At 28.8% G+C, this 15,576-nt stretch overlaps 1 protein-coding gene across 2 annotated transcripts in view; it reads left to right on the forward strand.

The window, feature by feature from the left end:
• Positions 1–15,576, forward strand: part of LOC111627411 (NAD-dependent protein deacetylase sirtuin-2-like) — a 65,897-nt gene that overhangs the window by 46,950 nt on the left and 3,371 nt on the right. For both annotated transcript variants that reach the window (XM_023370978.1, XM_023370979.1), the window contains exons 9-11: positions 3,311–3,367; positions 6,515–6,583; positions 10,340–10,469. In XM_023370978.1, coding sequence (XP_023226746.1) covers positions 3,311–3,367; positions 6,515–6,583; positions 10,340–10,469 — 256 coding nt within the window. The remainder of the gene's footprint in view (positions 1–3,310; positions 3,368–6,514; positions 6,584–10,339; positions 10,470–15,576) is intronic.

Raw genomic sequence — 15,576 nt, forward strand, 5'->3', positions numbered from 1 at the left:
AAAAACAAGGGAAACTATCTGAATGTATGTATTTCTCTCCTGAAAAGATATAAAAGCATTCATTTTTGCTTAGCATTGTAACATGCAATAAAAGGTCTGTTAATTCTATATGGTAGTTATAGATAATATCAGTGGACAATAATAAAGAATCCAGGCAGGTGACAAAGCCAAGTCCACACTCTCAGAAGATTTATAATGACTAAAGTGACCAACTTTGCTGCTGCTGGTATAATCTATTGTTCATTCCTGTAACCTGATGAAACTACAGTCAAACCTGTCTATAACAGAACTGTATAGCAAAAACTTGTCATTAACAGATTTCTTTGTCCCTTGAATTTTCTGTATAAATCAATGTAAATGAACTATATACAGTGGAACCTGTCTAACACAGAAATGGAAAGGAAATCAGGCCATATAATGTAAAAGTTGGTATTCTCTGCCATTCTTAACTAGCTGATGCACAATGTGGAATGTGCATTTTAAGAGGGGAGGAAGATTCTGTAGCTGTGCATTCTGCCAGGCTGTGAGTCATAGCTGTAACATATGGCTTTTTTGCCTTGGGCCTTGTTAACTTTATATGAATATAGGTGAAGATAAGTTAATCACTTCATCAATACTCAGTGTTAACAAAGTGTATACAAAGTGTTAATAAATTCTAAACATTTGTTGTACACATTGATGGGAAGTGCAATACATTTCAAACCAATGTATACAAATGTATACAACAGATCACTGTATTGTATATGGTATGTACCTACAATAACTGATTACAATATACATGTAAAGTATTACATAGATTTATGCTTGGTCTTGGAAACCATATTTCTTTATTTCCATTATTTTTATAGTTAAGACCAAACTGACTTACAATGAAAAGTGTCAGAAGAGAATTATAATCCCTGGGCGAAAGTATGGAATAATGTTCACTTTGCAGTGTACATTTCAACTTAAAATGTAAAAAAAAAAAAAAACAGACATTAGATAATTAATTCTTTTTAACAAAATTTATTTGCAGTCTTGTGCAAGTAACAACAAAAAACAGATGAAAGCAATTATATTAAAAATGTAAGAAACAGCATAAACACTTGAATAACATCAGACAAAAATATGGAACATAATAGAGAGACATATAAATGGAATAAAGTAAATTAATTCTGCATGGGACTGCCTTTGGCCTTTATTACTACTTTAATACATCTCAGGATTGAAGTGATTAACTTTTCATATAAGTTTGTAGGTATTTCTGTCCAGATTTGAATAGTGCTGTTCAATTCAGACAATGAAGCCAATTTTTTTTTCAAACCAATTTCTTCAAAACATTCCACAAATTCTCTATTGGATTTAAATACATGCTGTTTGGTGGCCAATCTAAGTGTGAAATGTTTTTATTTAGAAACTATTGGTGTATTGTTTTAGCATGGTGGCCTGATGCATTGTCATCTTCATAGATGAAGTTGGAGTCACTAAAGTGTTTCTCTGCTTTTTTAGCACAAGATTATATAAAATTTCCAAATAAAGCTTTGTATTCACTGTAGTGTTGACGATTTCCAAATGTCCAGGTCCTGTTACTGTCATGGCACTTTAAACAGTAATTCCATTTGAAGTTTTGTTTTAGAAACAAGGTATTCTGACAAACTTTTCATTGGGTTTTCTCCAAATTTTGCTGCCATTGTTATCTCCATATTCCATGAAATATGTGATTCATCAGAGAACATAACTTGTTTCCAATGCATCAAATCCCAACTCTGGTAGGCTTTTGTTCACTGAAGACTTTTTATTATACATCTCAGTCACATAAGGTTTCTGCTTTGTTTTTCTTGATTTGTTACCATGTTCATTTAACCTCATGTGAGATTTTTTTCAGATTCATCCATACCAGCTGTTTTCTATTCAGCAGTTATATCTCTGGATGACTTAAAATGTCCTCCTTTAATGATTTTCATGAGATTTCTGTCTTCTTGAGCCATAGTTATGCAGAGATATCTTCATCTATGTTGATTGGAAATAGTTCTTTGTGCTTTATATTTGGCTATAATTCTAGACACTGCACTTTGTGTACATTGTACATGTTTTGCTTTTTACCATGCTTATAATATGAAATTAATTTTCTTTGCATCACTCAATTCTGGTGTTTTTGGCATAGTTTCAGGCATGCAAACATAAAACACAATTACAATTCTGCAGATTCAATCTCAGAATGTGATATTACACAACAGTATCACTGAATTCATTTTACTATGGAACTATTATATTTTAAACTTTTGTCTCTGCTATGCTAATATTTCATATTTTTATCTCTGTTACTGATTAGTAAAATGAATCATACTTTTTTTTATAATGCATAAAATTGATATCGTTTTAACACATGCTTATGTAAATATATCCATCAAAATTTACACATGCAATCAACCAGCAGACATAAAATATTTTTTAAAACTTGCCTTTTAAATGTTAAATTGCAGGAATTTATAACAGTATTCTGTATTTTTGACTAGGGGTTGTATTTTAATTCAAGATTATCTGTATTTCTGATTTATTCAAACACTTATTGTAAATTTATATAAACAATATTGGACCAAATATATGGCTTCCAGAAAACCATCTATTTTTGGAGGGCCACACAAAAAATAGTTTGCTATGCAGCTGCATTGTTTCAGTTTCTATGGTATACACCTTGCAAGATGCCAGAAGAATTTTAAGTAGATTAATAAAGATGTTAAATAAAATTGTTCTTTAATTTTCATTATTTATGAATATTACACTAAGCATAGTATTTTTTATTTTAAGAGGATTAATAATGATCTGACAGATTCTACTGTAGAAGTATATTAAATTTCTATCTGTTAAATATAATTGCATTGTTTATTTTATATTTTAAGTACATATTTAGCCTATGTTCAGAAAACTGGAAAATTCAGAAATCCAGACCATTTCCAGTCCTAAACTTGCCAGATATTTAGTCCAACATTGTATCTAAATTTATAATAACTTAAGAAAAACGTGAGGTTTTAGAAAATAATTTTATCCACTAAACCATATATAAAAATGCTTATTCTGCTAAAATCTTGTCAAAATAAACTACTTTTCTTTTGTTTAAATAATTAAAATTTTTGTATACAAAAGTTTCTTTAACACAAATTGATTGACTTGATTTGACTTAGCTAAATTATATGAAAAAAAGACAAATGATAAATATATTGCAGAAATGTTTTAAGAGTGAGAAACTAAAGTTTTAGATGATAATTTTTATGTTAGTAATAAATTACTTCTTTTTAAATATGATTTCATCATATACTTAATTAATTTTTAGGAAAATCCTCAGCCATTCTTCCAATTAGCCAAAGAATTATATCCAGGAAAATTTAAGGTAATTAAAGATATTTACTTGAATATAATCAAATAATCTAGTTCAGTGTTGTTCACTAAAATTAGAAGTTAGTTACATTAATGTTTATTTACTTCATTATGAAACAAAGTTATTGAATTGAATAATAATATAAATATATGATCTGGGTCATTTTAAAGCCATTGGAATAAAAGTGTCAATTCTGTGTGTGAAAAAATTTCAAAATTTAAAAAATTACATTTTGAGAATATAATTTCAGGTTTATATTGTAATCACAATAGATTTTCCTTTTCACTAATATCTGTAACTAAATAATACACAAATTAAAATATAATTTTAAAAGTTTTGGTACAGCAGAATAAGCAAAATTATAAATTCTATAATAAATCTTGTATAGTGTGAACATTATTGAAAATCTTTGGAATAAACAAAATACTCAATCTATAAATGAAAGTAAATAATTTAACATTAACACATTAAAACATTTAAAAGTAAACATTTAAAAATATCTGATGACTACAGTGTGAAATTAAAGGTAGTATATAAAAAATGTTAACTAAAAAACCTGAAATGGATAAGAAGAAAACTTTTTAGAGAAAGACACTTCCTGTACTTTTTGAGGAAAGTTGCTCTGCATCATTTGAGAGCCATTTTGTAATTTATATTTTTGGAATATCACTTTATGTAATGTTTTACATTTACCGTATTTACTCTCATAAGACGAGGTTTTTATTCATTTTTCACTGCTTCAAAAACCTGCAAGTGAAGGATTCTTTTCATTGTTGCAATAATTTTTGAAAACTGTGTATTTGCATTTTTTTTTTTTTACCAGATTCTCACCTTCTGGTGTTTAAAAACAAAAGTATTTTATCTGGGTCGTTTGAATCATTCTTGTGTATTGTCAGGAGTAAAGATGAATAGCAATAGGAAAAGAAAGCTTTTGAATTGAATTTTACATGGGAGCCCGACATAAGTTTTAATTCATTTCCATGTGAAAACATGATTATTTGGAAATCAGAATTCAGAGAAAATCATAAATGTAATTGACAGAGAATGGATTTGACTGTTACGAATTGGCAAAAAAGACTCCCAATTATCCAGCTTTACATGAACAAATTATGTTGCCAATTTTACAAGATTTTTCCTTAAAGTTTAAAATGCTAGTAATTTTTGCTGGACAATGTGTGCATTTACATGCATTTGATATTTTATTTGTGATTAAACAAAATAAAATTAGAATTGTAATAATAAATCTAATTTTCTTTATTTTGATCTTTAAAGTGACACCTCATCTTATATGCGAGATTGTCTTATATTTGAGTAAATACAGTATATTTGTGAGAGCCCAGACTTGATGAAAATTTTGGAGAAAACAAAATTTTCTTAAATTGGTTTAAATCCCAGCAAAAAATTTCAATTTAATTACCGGAGGATAATCACATCTTTCTCCCCAGAGTCACTTCCTTTCCAGATGACACATCAAATGCATCACTGGGAACTAACAAACAAATATTCACCATTAGTTGAAAATGGTAACATGGCCCAAAGAAAGGCATGAACAGTGAGGGGGAGGACCTCCAGAATAAAAAATGTGTCCGATGAAGACACAGAATTCACTGATTCACCTCCCTTTCATGTGAGTGTAGTTTAACTGTGCTCCATTGCCAATCCCTTCAATTGTTGTTCACTGTAGATGCCTTAGCAACGAACATTTGATAGTGAACTAATTTCTCAAGAAGCCTAACTCTGTCCAACCTAGCTGAAACCTCTCCACCCCGTCATCAGGACGTTTTGCAACCCCAAGACTTCGATCAAGCTGATTCAGTCGATCAAGGTATTTAGCATCATGCTTAAAAATGTAAGCTCTCTCTCTCTCTCTCTTGGCTAGGAACCCATTAAAACAGTACCTATTAGTATAAAGCCTAATGAATTATGTTATGCTATATAAACCTTATCCATTATATGATGCTATATAAAAGCTACAATGGAACTCTCTATTATCCTATGTATATGTGTAAATAGTTTATATAATCAATAAATGGGTATTATTTTTTGTAATCGAGTTGAAAAGTGCACTTCTTTTGCTCAAGCCCTCTCCATTCAGAGTCCAAGCACCTACAGACGCGACCGCTTGCACAAAAAGGTTTCTGTGTCTACCCAAAAAGACACAGTGGTGTTAGAAATATGAATAATATATGACAATGTGCAAAGTCACATATTATTCATACTTTTCCTTTGTGATAGTTACGTTCGTATATAAGTTTTGTGCAAGCAGACTTGTATGAGAACGAACAGGTTTGGGATAGAGGAGGTAGTCAAGAGACAGCATGCTGGAAATATCACACTCCACTATGCATCAAACCATTATAACAACAATTTATTTAGTCAAGTTTATAAGAATTTTACAAGGGAATAGAATTAGTGGGAGAATCTGTTCCTAAAAGTATGCTGAACTGAGAGAGAGAGCATTTACAATTTCGGACATAAGTTGATAAATACCTGGATGGTTAGTGGTGATGATCATGACTTTTCAAGAAGGGAGTACTTGGTCTGGGTCAAGAAGGGTCTTGTTTTGTTGGTAACATTCAGGTACTTGTTCATGAAGAGGAGCAGTGAAAGTCCAGTGGAAAAAATTGACAGGAGTTTGGGAAGAGTGGCAGTCAAAGACAGCAAGGAAGTTAACACACACAATTTAGGCAGGTAAACTCTGTGTCGTCATCTGTCCTCTTACTTTGTATTCAGGGTCCTACCCCTGCCACTTTAATGCCCATTTTTGGAAAAGTTGACAGTTGCTCCAATCTGTGATTTTCCTCTCATTTCTCTCGATGAGTAGTTTTTGGAAGCTCTGTCACTTACAGAGGAAGTGCTATCTGTGGGAAACCTTATGAAGTTCCTTGACTGCATTTGTGAAATGGAATACTTCTCTCTCCCCATTTTTTTAGACCAAAAATTAAGATTGAAATTGTCAAATTTACACTAGCCTGGGTTCTCACATCTTTAATATTTATCCTGTTGTTGTTGTTATTTAAAGTTAAATCAGAATTTAATTCAATAAAATTGACATATTTAATTAATGTTTCTATGAAAAAGAAACATTATAAAAACTTTATGTATATATTTTATCACTAATTTTTAAATTTTTGATTTGTTTGAATTTATTTTATGCAGCCAACTCCTAGCCATTATTTTTTGAAGTTGCTTCATGATAAAGGATTATTATTAAGATTATATACTCAGGTTAGTGAGGTTTTGTATTATTTCAGTTAATGATATAATAAGTTATATTATTTTTAATATTTTATGGAAATATGATAATGCCTTTAAAAATGTATCTTAAACATGTGTCTTATTCATAAAACATTACATATTATATAAAGTAACATAATTCATGTATTATCATTAAACAAATTTTGTAAGATGATAAGACTATTTTAACAAAGTTAAAGAATAAAGAAAAACATGTAAAGTTTTTATAATGTTATGAAACTTAAGTTATCATCAATCAAAGAATATAAACAAGACTGGCAATCCAAAAAAAATTTCTTTGAATGCTCACAACAATTCACATGAAATAAATAGATCATTCTTAATCTTTTATACTATCAAATCACAAAAAGAAAACTTAGTATTCTTCATAATATTTAATCTAAAGCCATTCAAAAAGATAGTATATTTATTCAAACAGAGTTGTATCACTAGTGATTTGACTATATAGTGTATTTTGGAACTACAGATGATGATGCAAGTCAATGCAGAAAAGAAAATTATGCAGTTATACTGTGTTTCCATTCATTGTACATTCTGTCCTATAACCAATTTTTATAATTTAATGATTGTAGTAACTTAACAGAGAAGAGATTATCATCTGAAAGCTGAGATTAATAAATATCTGAAAAAACCAACTATTTTTTTTTAAACATAAATACCTTTATAGTTGATTTTTTATGAATTAACATTAATTTGTTATAAACAAATTTCTTAAAATCACTTTATGGTTGGTCAAGAATTTTAAACTGAAAGCAAAGTAAACTCTAATTAAACCAGGGCTGTGGAGTCGTGTAAAAATCTACCGACCCCAACTCCAACTTTTCCTTACCATCCAACTCCGACCAAGGGCGGACATGTTACCGAAAGAGACCCAGAAATTCTGATGTCATCATGTGACCTCAGAGTAAAAGATTCAATAAACAGAGTTCTAATAAAGATAGAACGTAGAAACTTTTTATTCCAAAGATAAAAGACTCCTCTAAGTAATATATAAATATGTATTCGATAATTTTTACTTTTCTGGATGTTATATATAACAGAGGGAAAGTGTAGCACTCGGTCAAAAAATGACTCCTCCCAAATTTTTACATTTTTGGACTCTGACACCTTGAAATTTCGAGATATGCAAAAGATTCGAGGTTTTTTCTATATGTGTGGATGTGTGTTTGGGGGGCATAATTTTGTTTACCCTGTTTGAAGCCTAATAATTTCTGTGGTTTTTAAATCGTAGTCAGATGGTTAACACATGAGTTAGTTTTTGACTGTTAAACACAAGATTGTGTTATTAATTAAACACTTTGCTTTTTTCCATCTTTATTCAGTTTGTACAGGTACTTCTACACGTTTCGGGCACTTAGCCCCTCACCAGTCAACTTGTATCCTTGCGATGTATGTAGTATTCATTTGTTGAACTGTATACATTATTTTTCTTTTCTTGATGGAATTTGCTGTTTCTATAACCAATAACTCATAGTTGATTTGTTTTCTGAAACCATGTTTTAGTATTTCTGAATACTAAAACATGGTTTCAGAAAACAAAACAGGAGTTAGTTATTAAGTCAAAGTGGTTGAACTAAATCATGTCCCCATATACATTCTAACATCTTAGGCGAGAACATCTTAACAGGTTTTACTGTGCTATTATAAAATGACAAAAAAAGCTTACTTTGAGGATAGAGACGAGTTTTATTTATTTTTTAATAGTATTAATGCCCCTTTATATGCAAGCTACAGTGCCACATTTCGTTTCTTAAACTTTACCCATTCTGAGATATTGTTTAATATCTCAGAACAGAAAATAAAGAAATTAAACAAATTAGATGCCAACACACACATGCGTGCAAATTTTTTCAACTTATATTGACTTTTTTGAGGGGTTTGGGAGGTCTCCAAATGTGTAGATTGCAAAAAAACTTGGAGGGTCAAATTTGACACAATTCCAATACTTTTCCGTTTTATATACATAACAAGTTGGGAAGTAAAAAAGGAGTCGGAGTTGGTGGATTTTTTGACAACTCTGACTCCGACTCCAGCTAAAACACCAAAACTCCACGACTCCGACTCCACAGCCTTGAATTAAACTAATAACAACAGGTAGTCTACACAATTCAGGTATATTCAAGAGTAGCAACTGAGCAATTCAAATGGAAAATTTATGTAAAAAGCTATAACTGGATCCTTTCTAATTTTTTTGTGAAGTTAGCATCTCAAATTGAGAACATATAGCTTATTCTCAATTTAACTATTGAATCAAAAAGTCTAAAATAATTTTTAACAAAAAATAATTTTATATTTTAATTAATAGTTTTATAATATTAGACAATTTTAGTTTTGAATCTAATAATATATACTTACTCTAAATGAAGAGAAAATGAACCATGAGATGAAAAATAAATACTGAAATATTTAAACTTTATATTAGTTCCAATTTTTTATTTAGTAAGTAAAGATTTATCATTCACACAAATGCTTCTTAAATTCTTGAGAAACAATCTTTTGTCTGTTTTGGATTCTAATTTCTCAATTACCAAATTATTTCTTGGTGTTTTGTAACAACTTTTTGGGAAGATAGAATTTCCATTATGTTATTAACAGATTTTAATAATTCCAATACTTCATTCAGAATTTTGGATTCACTTCCCTGAAAACCAGCTAACACTATTTTTCTTTTTAACATCATTGTTTAAAGTGTCCAAAAGATACAAATAAAAAGAAAAATAATTTTGAAAAGAATAACTTGAGTTTGGCAAGCTCGTCCACTTTCTTGACAATGTTAGTTAAATATTTATCAAATTTTTCACTCAAATTGTTTAACCAGTCAAATTTTGATGATAGTTTCAGTTTCAACAAAATTATATCAAACTGCTCTGTCATTAAATGACAATGTTTGTCATGTGAAGTCACCAGCATTTCTCCCAGATTTCTATCTAACAAATTTTGTTAGATAGAAATCTGGGAGACTTTGAAAGTAGGAAGGAAGGGAGAATGCAAGATGATGGGCCAGGATTTGATTCACATCACTTATATATAAATTGATAAATATAAGTCAATAAAATTTAAACCTTAAAGAAAAAAAAAACAAAAAAATAACTCACTATATAGTATATGTTCTTTTATCCACAAACAAAATTGTAATTTGACTTGTCAGTAAAAGTCATTAACACTAATTATCAATATTTTTTATTAATTTCAATCAAAGTATTATGCATATAATGATCTGTAAGAAAAATTATTAATCACTTACAACATTTTATAAAACTATTCAAACATTTATACATTATTTATCAATTTATTGAAAATGAAAAATGTATTAAATTAAAAAATCGAAAAAACACATCACCTTAATTTGCTGAGAAAAATTTAATGAAAAGATTTTCATTAAATTTTCCTCAGCAAATTAGGTGGTGTGTTTTTTTGATTTACATACTGCTGAGTGAGTGTACCTCAATTGGATTAAATTATGTTGTTTTATTAATTTTGAAATTTAAAAAGGTTAACTATTGGATATTATAAGCATAAATGATTATTTTAATTATTCAAAAATGTTTAGCTAAGTAATATAGCTAATAAGCATATAATAGTGATTAATATATTTCTTTTTAAAAATAGCTGTATGATTTTATTGTAAAACCAGGTTTTGGTTTATAACAATTTTTCTGATAGTTATAAGAAAAAGTTTCAAATCTGTATTTAGTTATGTTATAATTTAAAATATTTAATTTTTAGAATATTGATACATTAGAAAGAGTAGCAGGTATTCCTGAAGAGAAATTAATTGAAGCACATGGAACTTTCTACACATCTCATTGTATCAATAAAAGTTGTCGTAAAGCTTATTCTTTAGAATGGATGAAAGGCAAGTATTTTATTGGATCAAATCATTGAAAATTTTACATAAATACATCTTAGAGAACAACTCATACACATTTGAGATTGAATAGTCTCTTCTTACATCTGAAATTAATTGATAAACAAATTTTTAACAGTTGTTTTAACTGTTAAAAATTTGTTCACTCACCAAATAATTCCATTTATTTTTTTGCTTTTATTACAATGATTTATAGTCATGTTAAAGAAAATTTTAATATAAAAAATAGTTTAATAATAATAATAGTACACAGTGACGGGTATCAACCGAGTATAACTCATTAAATAATAATAATAATAATAATAGATAAAAACATAATAATAATAATAGATAAAAATTGCTTAAAACTTTATATTAAAAACAATTTGAAGTTTTGAATAAGATTGAAATTTTTTTTATCATCTCATAATTATAATTTTGATCTGATTATACTCAAGTTTTAAGTATACACAATATATTCTTTCATTTGCTTGGAGTTTTTACCTCCACAAAGCCCTTTTAGTAGTTTCTCCAACTTTCTCACTACTATGTCCTTGAACATCCTAAATTGGTCTATTTCCACACTTTTTTGCCTTGTCTCTCTTCCCTAAGAAGTTAGGTCTGTATATCTCCAACTTTTAGCAAAGTAGACATTGTCATCTGAGTTGAGAATCTATACTTTTAACTGTATATTTATTTACAAAACAAAATATTTAGTGTCTAAGGATTGTCTAATGATTTACTTGGATTAGTTGGTGAAGTAAAACATAATTCAGTTAACTTGCCTGAAGATTTCTGTAGACTCTGTAAATCTTTTTCCATATGAGGATCAATGCCAGCTGAAGGCGATTCTTGTGAATCTTTGTTCACATACAAATTAAAATCTGTTATAAGTTTGGTGTTAGTCAAAGCAGGTTGGTCCTTTCTACTACCCAATTTTGTGAAATTCAGTGGAAGTCTTCCATGCTTTACTGGAGATCGTTGCATTTAAAGGGATTTGATTTTACTTGAAAAGAAAACAAACTAATTAAATATTATTTCCTTTTTAATAATTTAAATTAATTGATAAAACACAAGTTCACAAACTTACTGCATATTCTTGAAGTTCAAGAGGAAAAGTGCTAACAGCTTCAGTGGTCATGACATGCCCTCCCATAATTATGAATTATTATAATTGATATATTTTAGTTATACATTTTAAAAATTGTTTTAATATTTGTTTTTTGTTAGACATGTTAGACAACAAAATAATAATTTCCACTAACTGGTCTTATAATGATTTAAGTTTATTGTTATAATTGTATATAGGTCAGTCCCAAAGTTACTACAATAAGTGAATTTTATTGTGTTTATTTTTCATGTTAGGTTGATGAATATTTTTTTCTTTTTTGATTTTCTTTATTGATTTAGCATAGACAAATTATTCAACAATACTCAAATTTGAGAAGAATTAATTTTAGGTTTAGATTTTATTCCTTTCATCATTGTTCACACTGTTACATAATCTGTTACATATTTTTCATTAATTATATAAACTTACAATTTTATTGAAACATTCAAGTACTTTTAATGTTATTTCTTCAGTTTTTAAAAACATTTTTCAGATAATTTTTTCTAATTTGGTTTATTTGAGAGATATTGAACATATAATTGATATTTGTATTCTAAAAATAGAAAACACACTATATTTCATTATAAATTTATCAAAGTTTTTTTCCGCATTAATCATCAATTTATGGAAAAAATGTTTAATGTTAACTTCTAATTGTTTTAGNTTTTTGCATATCAAAAACTAGAGCTTTAATTATAATTTATTTTATAGTTATAAGCAAAAACAATCTCATAGTATTTACTAATGCAATACTGTTACACTGTATTTCTCTTCCTTTACTTTCAGTTAATAATTGTTTGAAATATCAAATATCTATGAGTACCTGTGAAATCTTGACTAGTAATGACTTATTAATTAGTAGTTTTATTTTTTGAAAATACACTAGAAAATAAATCTAGATCTCCCAAAAAAACTAATAAAATTTTAATTATGGGCCATGAAAATTGATGCAATGATTGAAGATATCATAAAAGTATAATGATTTTTTTATATAACATTATTAATTTATTTTTAAAAACCAATAATACTAAATTTACATAAATGGAAAAGTGTATGTTCTTCTTATGTAAATTATTCTGTTCCTGAAATATGTTGTTTTTCAAAATTAAATTTAAAAAATTGAATTCTACATTAAATTGTTATCATACATGCTTCTATATATATTGCATATTGATGATACTTTTAAATACATGAAAATAAAACACTATATATATAGCATTTAACTTATTGGCATCTCTATACTAGACAAGTATATAGTTAATTTTAATGGATAAATCTAATTTTAAGAAATACGATAATTATTGATAAATATGTAATTTCTGATATTAAAAAAAATTTTTAATTTTACTCATTGAATCTTTAAATGATGAACTATGAGATGACGTCTATGAAAATTGTTAATAATTAACTGTAATTATTTTTCTGATTAGCCTTAAAATACAGTAGAATCTCATTTTAACAGATTGCTTGGGGTGCCAAAAATCATTTGTTGTTCTGAAAATTTGTTACATTGCAAACGATGGATTTCTCACACTCCCAGGAAAATATCTGTTGTTCGAAAAAGGTTTCATTTTCTAAATCCTCTATGTAAAAACCACCTGTACTCAAAATTATTCAGTTTTTTGAGGTTTCTAGCCTTTATTTTATATAAACACACATTAATATACAGGGTGGGCCAACGAAAACGAAACGGCAGAGTTATCATGTTCGTCCAAGCAAATCGCTTGGACAGGTCGATTTTATTCTCAAGGAGGACATCATTTTCAATAAAGTTTTTGCAATTCTGAATACAACAGACAACAAAAAATTTTAAAAACTCATTCATTTTTTTCTGAAATAAATGTTTGTTTAGCTAATAAAAAATGAATGAGTTTTTAAAATTTTTTGTTGTCTGTTGTATTCAGAATCGCAAAAACTTTATTGAAGAAGATGTCCTCCTTAAGAATAAAATCGACCTGTCCGAACGATTTGCTTGGACGAACACGATAACTCTGCCGTTTCGTTTTCGTTGGCCACCCTGTATTACAAGATTGTATGTTATGCCATACCAAGCTGACACATTACAAGCCAAAAAGCAACAAAGTACATATGATTATTAGCACTTCACAATATGTTAAAGAACTTGTCCATCTTGGTTTGCTTTGATGACATTGTGATGATGTAACATTTCTGGGCTTCTTTTGGTGGCATTATCAATAGAAAATTTTACTGTTGTATGAGCACAATTTTGAAGTGTGATATTCCCAAACACGTGTCCCCAACAAAGGAGCAGCACACCTTTGTTGCACAGATGCACATATCTAGAAGTGTTAAGCCAAAAATAGTTTCCTTCCATTAATCAACACACTACAGGAGCACACTAATGTATGGCTGCAATGTTAGCAGTGAGAACTGCAATGATTATGCTCTAGTTTGCACAGTGTGCAATGTATTTTTTCAAATTCAGTATCCAGAAACATCTAATTATTAATTAAAGGTTGAAAAAAATATGATGTTTACCAAAGATGGAGCTAGAAAAAAATTTGTTATTTAGAGTTATGGATCCACTAAAAAGAGGTAAAATTACATTGATTTGATGTGACCTGAAGAAAAATCCATTATTCCATAATCTGTTAAAATGAGATTCTACTGTAGTCTGTTTAGACAGACAATCATTATTCTTTTACAGAGTATCTTTTAAAACTTCTTAAAACTGAAATGAAGCCAAATAGTTTTGAGTTCATTATTTGTTTGTAGTAAGTATTAAAGAGCTACTATGAAGCAGTAACAATTGTTTCTCATCAGGTGTTTGTAATAAAGTAACAAAGTTTAGTTTTTGACTGTTAGCTTATCATCATAATAACAACAACTACTTCTAATTTGGAACAAAGCCAACACATCTCTCTATTGAATAACATTATGAAATGGCTTCTATGCAGGGAATTAGAATCAAATACTTTCAACACTTAAAATTTAACAGTTGGATGGCTGAATAGTTAAGATGGTAGCATATCACTCTGGGGATTTAGAATCAACACTAGATGGGTCAAAAGACCCTTGGAATTTTTTGATGGTGCTCTGTCCAGATATGTTGGGCCTGCCTTTCACATCCAGTTGCCTCATTGAGTGCCTGGCCATACCCATAATGGGCTTGCTAAATATGATCTTTTAGTACCTACAGAATGGAAGGAGCTAAAAAAAAAAAGTCAAAATTTAATAGACTTATCTATCATCCTGTACTGAAGTAAAATGGTTATTTTTGTATTTTGTTCCAAATATATGTAATTTATATTTACTGTAGAACCTTGATTATCTGGATTTTCGATTATCTGGATTGTTCAAAATAAGCAAAAATTTTACGAATTTTCTGATTTGCACTTGGTGAATTATGATACTGTTTATGTACGTGATGGAATGCATAACTTTTTTTGTTTTAACAACGTCTCACCTAGCACAGTGGTCGTAAACCCTTAAATATATTTGCGTCATAATAAAAATATAACTTGACATATGTATTTATAAATAATTTATATTCAAATTACATCATTCCTATGACCAAGGGCGGCGTATGGGCAACATGGGTCACCACCTATGCCTCGCGGTCCGAAGGGCCTTGTGCCTCGAAGGTTTATGCATTACTTAAAAGCCACGAACGCAACAAAAAAGTTTTACTCGTCATAAAACGATAAATAGTTTGTCAAATTTTTATTCATAAAAATGCAGTTTCAACTGCTTTTTATTTTATAAAATCTGTCTTCTTGCACCACCAGAGGGCCTTTTAAACAAGTAGTCTGTTAGTGTTGGTCAGTAGTAGTCTAAATTCAAAACGAATGTTTGTTTCTTGAAAATTTGATCACGATTTAAATACAATATTTATTTTTAATATTACCGATATGTCATTGAAAAGAAAATGTGTTGTATTATCATTAAAAGACAAATTAAAGTATTTGTTTCGATTATCCGGATTTTTCCTTATCCGGACTACCTTCATCCCCAATTAGTCCGGATAATCGAGGTTCTACTGTA

This window comes from Centruroides sculpturatus, unplaced genomic scaffold (genome assembly GCF_000671375.1).
Source record: "Centruroides sculpturatus isolate CEXI.00-Female unplaced genomic scaffold, Cexi_2.0 scaffold434, whole genome shotgun sequence".
Classification (NCBI taxonomy): domain Eukaryota; kingdom Metazoa; phylum Arthropoda; class Arachnida; order Scorpiones; family Buthidae; genus Centruroides; species Centruroides sculpturatus.